At 34.5% G+C, this 8,185-nt stretch overlaps 1 protein-coding gene across 2 annotated transcripts; it reads right to left on the bottom strand.

Moving 5' to 3' along the window:
* Positions 1–1,842: 1,842 nt before the first annotated feature.
* Positions 1,843–7,286, bottom strand: LOC131531511 (peptidase inhibitor 16). Of its 2 annotated transcripts, none has more exons than XM_058762311.1 (8): positions 7,247–7,286; positions 7,087–7,145; positions 6,697–6,962; positions 3,740–3,888; positions 3,558–3,633; positions 3,359–3,468; positions 2,372–2,463; positions 1,843–2,262 (listed from the first exon to the last, which is right to left on the bottom strand). In XM_058762311.1, the coding sequence occupies exons 3-8, from the start codon at positions 6,886–6,888 to the stop codon at positions 2,021–2,023; spliced, it is 861 nt and encodes a 286-aa protein (XP_058618294.1). In that variant the 5' UTR covers positions 6,889–6,962; positions 7,087–7,145; positions 7,247–7,286; the 3' UTR covers positions 1,843–2,020. The 2 variants fall into 2 exon arrangements, with proteins under 2 accessions (XP_058618294.1, XP_058618295.1); XM_058762312.1 differs by having other exon boundaries at positions 7,087–7,123; positions 7,201–7,277.
* Positions 7,287–8,185: the final 899 nt, after the last annotated feature.

Raw genomic sequence — 8,185 nt, 5'->3', positions numbered from 1 at the left:
GCAAACAAGTGTGCATAGAAGTTCTCACAGCAAAGATAAGGACAATAGTATACATTAACCGTAATCTATATTTATGAAAATGACCAACATAGGTCATTTTAAAATTTTCTAATGCATAAAACATAATCCAGTAAAACAAACAACAACAACAAAACATTCCAGTTCATTCAGGTGTTTCCATCCCAGTTTTTAGCATCACGTTTATATGAAGAGTTTGTACTTTAACACAATATAAATGACATTTAGCTTGCATATAAAAAGATATGTCATGTTTATGAACTTCACTGAGAGTATAGTCTACAGTATGTCTTTTTCTTAAATTGTTAATTACAACAAACGCTATACTGTAAATCTGGTAAAAAGCATGATTGTCATGCAAAAGCTTTATGCCTGCTGCATCAAACGCTCCAAAAAAGCAAATCATGAACATAATCTGCAGTGAAATAATCGTCCTTACTGTAAACTTGAGAAGACATTGAGATGAATAGATGATCAAAAACTGGCTATTTGCATGTGATTATCTTAAAACTTCTGAAAAAGGTTTTATTTCACTACAGAGGCCTACGAAGCTGGTTAAATTCAAAGAAAACCATCTAATGTTTTGATTCAGTTTTAATTTGTTAATGTGATGTATATTTGTCAATCATGAATAAATGAAACATATAACAAAAAGGTAAAATTTTCACACTCCAAAATTGTGGCATGGTTTGTAATTCAATATTTGCATCAATTTTTTACATTTAAATAATAATATTTTCAAAACACATTTATTTAAATTGTTTAAAATGAGTTTAAATCTGTTTATCGTGAAAACAATGACATTTATACAGTCAAAAGGTATGAACATTGTTCTAGTATGGAATAATTAGTTAAAATTGGATTAAAACAAATTGGATTTATTGATGATAGATAAATAAACCTGGTTGAAATCAGAATATGACAAATATGCATCACATTAAGTTGTTCATGAATGTTCATTTATGCTAAATCTGTAGTTTGTGTTAAAACTAATCCAAATGCAAATTTAATACAGCCCAATTTTTTATATGTAATTCAAATGCATAAATCCTAAATTTAGGTCTTATATATAATTTTTTTTTTTCTTCCATGTGAATAATAATGCCATCGCAACCTTAATTCAAGTATTTGGTTATAATGAGTCAGAAGTTTTATAAAAGACACAAATTTACATCGCAAACTCTGTTGTATGTCACTATAAGACATGCACAAATCCTACCAATGTCAAGATATGAGATGAATGATGTTTGCGAAAAAAGATATTTACACTCATTTGGCCTAATCCACAAAAACCTGTTCATTTATCTGTTAAGCCTCTCTGAGACCCGTGTAGACGTCAAAGAAAGTGTCAGAAATTAGGGCTCAGGGAAAAGCGCTTCTGAAAGTGTCAAAATGCCCGAGACATGTTGGTAGTGAATTGTTTTTGTCTTTTTTTTCAAAGTTAAAAGCTGTGTTGTTGTAAGAAACAAATCCATCAATTAAGATGTTTTTAACTTGAAGCATCACTTACAAGTCCAAAATACAAGTCCATAATAACCTTTCCTCCAGTGAAAAAGTTCATCCCCTGTCAAAATCCACACACATATTTGTTTAAAACAGTCCTTGGTCTGTGCACTTTTCTCTCCCAATTCAGACAAGAAGACTGGAGAAAGCGATATTATGGAAGTTAAAATGTCTTAATGATGGATTTGTTTCTTACAAACACACAGCTTTTTGCTTCACAAGATGTTAACTGATGGACTGGAGTGGTGTGGATTATTGTGATGTTTTTATCAGCTGTTTGGACTCTCATTCTGACGGCACCCATTCACTGCAGAGCATCCGTTGGCGAGTAAGTGATGCAATGCTACATTTCTCCTAAATCTGTTGAAGAAACAAACTCATCTACATTTTGGATGGACTTAGGGTGAATACATTTTCAGCAAATTTTCATTTTTAGGTGAACTTTTCCTTAAAAGGAATGTTTTGTGCCTCTCATCAGGTTCTCATCCACTTCAAACCTTCACAAAACAAGAGCCGCCAGCAGCCAGACCAGCATCACAAGAGAAGCAGAGACGCTTTCCGTCTTGGATCCATGGCTCCCTTTACTTTCCATGTCTCTCTCAATTTTAACGTGCACTTGAGTTGGCTCTTCAGGAGCAGCGAAGGGCTCTGTCGTCATTCGTGGAAGCTCAGGTAAGACAGTCGGAGCTTCGGTGTCGTCTGACTCGGGCTTCTCAGATGAATTAAAGAGATTCTCAGCCACTGTGTGGAAGAGAGAGTTTTCAGAGAAGGGTGTACAATAAAAATAGTCGTAGTTTAGTTTTTAATTTGATCTCATGTTGGATCTCAATTGATAAAGTCTTCACATTACCGCACATGTTGACCTCGCACAATGATAGATTATCTGGACACTTTGAGCATGGCTCTCCAGACTCATATGGCTTTTGTTCCTCAAAATTTCCTCTGTAATGAAGGAAAACTAATTTTGATCAGTTTCTCAAGATAAAAAAATATTAAATATACTTAAACAGCTAAAAATCAAGATGAAAACTGACGTTATATTTATTATTTTGTTACTTCAATTCATGTTATTTAGGAACCAGGGTTCTCACATTTTAGAAATCCTGGATATAATAAAGAATTTTTAAAAGTGAGATTTCTAGACTTAGAAAAATTATAAAGATTATACATTTTTAAGTTATGTCAAGCTCTAAATTAAAATAATTGAATTTTATTTTGCTGAGACAATAGCATTTGTGAGTTCAAATATTTGCCTCACATAAGCACATCACATAACAACAAGCAAGCAGAAAAAAACATGTGAATTCATTACTGAACCCTGAAGAACATTCAGTTCTTGAATCTTCCGAAATAAAATGTAATTATTTTGATTTTTAATATAATTGATTATAATTTTAGTTTGGTTATTTTGATGATTTTATATTTATTTTTATTATTAAATGTATTTTTAATAATTATTTTGATTTTAATATATTTTAAAATAATTATTATGACTACTTAATATTTACTTTTAATGTAATTTATTTTTATTTAATTATTTAAATATATTATCACTCCAATAGTTTCTGTAAATAAAAGTTTGACAACAAGCAGTTAATCAGAAATGTCTTGAATAATGGGGGACCTTGGAGTCAAAAAGTTTGAGACACTGCTTTAGATGGTTTTAAAGATGTATTTCATTATTAGCTGATTGTGCGGACTGTTGGATTTACAGTATTTGTATATGAGCCCATATGATGCTAAGTTGCATCTTATAACACAATAAATACTGTATAACTGTCCAGGTTGTGTTATAGAGTGAGGCAATGTTCAGTGTGGGTTTTTCAAATGCACTTACGAAGGGAAGTAATCACAGACAAGAAGAGTGGCCTTCTCAAAATCCAGACCCTCCAGAGTGTTGCAGAAATGAGTAGCACAGCCGATTCTTTTGCTGTCTGCCCAGACCATCTGTACAGCAGCAGAGAAACACATCATCACATCTGCATATTCATGCTGTGAAACCAGTCAAACACACAGCGAACGGAAACAGTGTTCACCTGAGTGTAATGGCCACACATTTTGTCTTCAGGACAGTTATTGGTTTCAAAGTCATAATCCATATGCTCTCCAAACCTGTGTGTGCAAAGGAATGAGTTGCAGATCTGCTTATAGATAATATTTCTGCATATGACAGATTTTTTATTTCTCATTTATGTTTTTGTGAAGGTATTTGTCATACCAGTCCAGCATTGCTTTGGTTGCATTAAATGGTCCAGTGCCTACAAAGAGGTTTTCTCCCATGCTGAGTTCCTCAAGTTGAGGGTTGTGATCCCAGATACATTTTGCAGCGTATGCTTCTGCCACCACACGCAGCGTCTCGTCCCACACCTCAAACGACACAAACAGGTTTGTTGATATTTCATTTTAAGGTTTTAAACTTTTAATTAAACCATTTAGAAGATTTTTGATTTTTTATATAAATCAGTCATTGAGTGAATCTTGCAATGCTTGGTCATATTTCACCCTAATATTCAAAGACGAAAAAAATATATTTTACATGTTTAATAAAATATTTTAGGAAATTGTAAATAAAACAAGTGTTATTGGAATATGTTTAACAAAAAAATACAATTTTAGTCTTTCAATTTCAAAACTGAATGTAAATTCAAAGCCAAGTTTTATTTTTTTTTATATAGTAGAATTATTATTTTACATAATTGTAGTTATTGTGATTAGGTAAAATGATCATTTTAATTAATATTTAATTAATTAAAAAATTAGTATCATAATATTTCACATGAGTATTAGAGCATTAAATATAATGCAAACAAAAAGCCTTGTTTTCACTTCCACAATGTAAGAAATGATAATTGTAATACTAAAGTATTTATATTGTAGTGTAAAGTATTTTTGTACTGTAAAGTATTTTATTTTTATGGTAGTGTTTGTTCTAGTTCCTTTAATTTATGAAGGAATGAATGAATAAACAAGCTTTGTTTTCTTTATGCAAAATAACTTTTTCTTTTCATTTTTAAATTTGCATTAAAATATAATGCAAACAAAAAGTAATGTTCTCAGTACCATAATGCAAAATATAATAAATGTAATAGTTTTGTTTGTTGCACTGCCTTTCATTTATGCTGGAATAAATAAATAAAACATATATACATAAGCAAGATTTTTTTAATCTTCATGCAAGACCTTGTTTTTCATTTCATTTTACAGTGAAATATGACCCAGACATGTTGTTTGTGCATTCCAACACATTGTTGTGTAAATGTAAGTGAACAAAATATGTTTCACAAGAGGATCAGAGGCTATTCCACTTTAAATCTTAGTTGTGTTCTGAATTTCACCTACAACACAAACCGTAAGAGACCGTAAGACCGGACGACCACATGGGGCTTTATTAAAACACTCACACTCAGCACAACATTCTTGCGGTTTCATATAACGTTCACATTCCTCAGCATGTCTCACACACACACACACACGTTGCGCAACAGTATCATTGCATCCACACACCCAAACACACTCCATCCAGTTAAACTCAAGCCGCTTCATGACTTCTGTTTAAAAAGTCCCTCTTTATCAGATAAAGGATAGTCTCATGCATTATAATACCAGCTTTGTGCTGCTGTGATTCTTGCATTCACATGGTAAAGAGGTATGTTTCACACAGAAACACTGTTTAAAGGGACAGTTCACCCAAAAATGAAAACTGTCAGAATTTACTCAAGTTGTTCCAAACCTGTATGAATCTCTTTCTTCTGCTGAAAAAAAATAAAAAATAAAAAAAAAATAAACGAGAGAGAGAGAGAGAGAGAAAAAAATGTTTTGAAGAATATTGATAACTAAACAATTTCTGGTCCACATTGATTTCCATAGTATTTTTTTCCATGCTATGGAAGTCAATAGCTACCAGCAACTGTTTGGCAACATTCTTCAAAACATCTTCTTTTGTGTTCAGCAAAAGAAAGAAGATTTGGAACAACTTGAGGGCGAGTAGATGATGACACAATTTTCATTTTTGAGTGAACTGTCCCTTTAAAGGAGACTAGATAATGAGCGAGAAGTTTTCATTTGGTAAACTATAATCATCATTACAGTATTACTTTGATTCCCTTGTGTTTCAAAAGGGATTGCGCCATGAATATGCACGATGACTCAATTACCATGGATATTAATGTGATAATTATTGTTTATAGCAGTAATGAGACAGTGAAAGATGTAATTCCAGTGATTGATGGCAGATGATGAGATGCTCTGACCTCGTAACTCACATGCAGCACACAAACAAGTGTGCAAAACCAGTAATAAAAACATTAACAGCCCTCGTGAGATGAGGGATCAGACACAGACTTCACACGCATGTGGATGGGAAAGATGTTTTCTATATATCATGTAACATTCAAAAGTTTGGAGTTTTGTTTTTTTGTTTTTTAATAAACTAACGCATTTATTCAGCAAGGATGCTGAATAAGTGATCAAAAGTGACAGTAAAGACATAATGTTACAAAAGATTTTTTTTTCTTTCTATTTATCAAAGAATCCTAAAAAAGTATCAAGGTTTCCACAAAAATATGAAGCAGCACAACAGAATTGTTTCTTAAGCAGCAAATCAGAATATTAGAATGATTTCTGAAGGATCACGTGTTACATTACATTACATTTACATTTTAAAATATATTCAAATAGAAATCAGTTATTTTGAATTATAATATTTTTTCACAATATTACAGTTTTTACTGTATTTTTAATCAAATAATTGCAGCTTTGGTGCAAGAGACTTAATTATTTTTTTTATTTTTATTTTTTAAAATCTTACCAGCCCCAAACTTCTGAATGGCACTGTAAAATAATTCATAGAATTTCTAGATCTAACTTCTTTTTTAATCTATGAAGGTTCACCTAAAGTAAAATGTTTGAATTCTGAAGAATATCCAATGCTGTCAAACTCCAAAACAGACACAAAAACTCAAAGATTCAGCAAGATTCCTTTCATTTTAAGTTCCACAGAAGAAAGAAAATCTTACCTGCTTGGAGTGACATGAGTGCCCTTAAATAATGACAACATTTGCATTTTTGCATATACTTTTCCTTTAACTAAGACGTCTTATTCAGTAGCTCAGAAATCTTACACCAGAAATCTAAAGCCGAATGTGTTGTGTTTCTCCAGTCAGGTGCATCTCTTACCACTTTCTGCATGAAGGCGGCTCTGGGCTGAACCTTAGAGCGAAGCTCATTGTGCAAGTCAATGATAGTTGATTTCTCCTGCTCAGTCAGCTGACCGGCGGCTAAACTCAGAATGACCCAGAGCCTGGTGCTCCAGAGGGCCACGTTCCAATACATACTGCCTCTACTCCCTGAGGAGCCTAAATAAGCCATCGGTGGTTGGATGAAACCTCTGGGCTGCTCTCAGGTCTGTCACTCGCTGTCCTTAACGTCTTCAGTGTCTGTCTCTGAGAGGGAGAGAAAGTTAATACAGGACTCACTCTGCACTCCCACCCTCTCGACTCTGTATTTAAGCCGCCCATGGTCGTATTACACATCTCACACACACATAAACTTACTCATTTTTCTTACCTCACCAGAAATCTTCACACAGCTCATTGCTAGCCATCTGAAAAGTCAAGCAAGGATCTCTAAAACACCAAAGATTTCAGATAATATGTGTTTTAGTCACTAGGCATGTCATACCCGTTCTGCTTGAGGAATGCTTGCAATAACAGGGATTTGATTTGACCTGTTTGTATTATCCATGCAGATCTTGGTCTCATTTCCTCAGTGCCAGGCTCTGCTGTCTCCAGCTGGGATTCACCCTTATATTCAGCCCATGCACACTACAGAGGGTCCCTCCCTGCTTCCGGTTACACAAATCCAGCTTTGGTTTACTGTAAGTGACGCCAGTGGAATTCTTTACCGCCTTTCTGGCTTAGAGGATCATTTGATTGGAATGATAAGGTCTGAATTATTGAAAATTATTAAAAATTATAAGCTGCTTTGGTTGCCCTACTTCTCAAGTTACAATATTTCAAGATTTTTTTCTGTAGAAAATTATTTAGATTAGAATGAGAGTGGTGTTTTTTCTTGTGCAAAAATCATCAGTACTAGAGTCCTGTGGGTGGTTGCTAGTGGATTCCTACGTGATTTCTGGGGTGTTGCTAAGGTGCCATGGTGTTCTGGGTGGTTGCCAGGGAGTTGCTGTGTGGTTTCTGGGGTGTTGCTAGGGTGTTCTGGATGATGGCTAGGGAGCTGTTACTGTGTTCTGGGTAGTTGTTGGGGTGTTGCTACAGTAAGTTGTTGCTAGGGTGTTGTGGGTGATTGCTAGGGACTTGCTGTGTGGTTTTTAGGGTGTACTGGATGATTGCTTGGGAGCAGTTACTGTGTTCTGGGTTGTTGCTGGGGTTTTGCTACAGTAGGATGTAGCTAGGGTGTTGTGGGTGGTTGCTAGGGAGTTTCTGTGTGGTTTCTGGGGTGTTGCTAGGGTGTTCTGGATGATGGCTAGGGAGCTGTTACTGTGTTCTGGGTAGTTGTTGGGGTGTTGCTACAGTAAGTTGTTGCTAGGGTGTTGTGGGTGATTGCTAGGGACTTGCTGTGTGGTTTTTAGGGTGTACTGGATGATTGCTTGGGAGCAGTTACTGTGTTCTGGGTTGTTGCTGGGGTTTTGCTACAGTAGGATGTA

Source organism: Onychostoma macrolepis, chromosome 23 (assembly GCF_012432095.1).
Source record: "Onychostoma macrolepis isolate SWU-2019 chromosome 23, ASM1243209v1, whole genome shotgun sequence".
NCBI lineage: Eukaryota > Metazoa > Chordata > Actinopteri > Cypriniformes > Cyprinidae > Onychostoma > Onychostoma macrolepis.
This window is presented reverse-complemented; position numbering and strand designations above follow the sequence as displayed.

Bases quoted from the DNA above. Each gene is read 5' to 3' on its own strand.
- LOC131531511 (XM_058762311.1), bottom strand. From the start codon at position 6,888: ATGGCTTATTTAGGCTCCTCAGGGAGTAGAGGCAGTATGTATTGGAAC. The intron at 3,469-3,557 runs GTGAACACTGTT...GCTGCTGTACAG, and splicing joins TGTGTGGCCATTACACTCAG to ATGGTCTGGGCAGACAGCAA. The intron at 2,464-3,358 runs GTAAGTGCATTT...CCTTCATTACAG, and splicing joins GTCTGTGATTACTTCCCTTC to AGGAAATTTTGAGGAACAAA.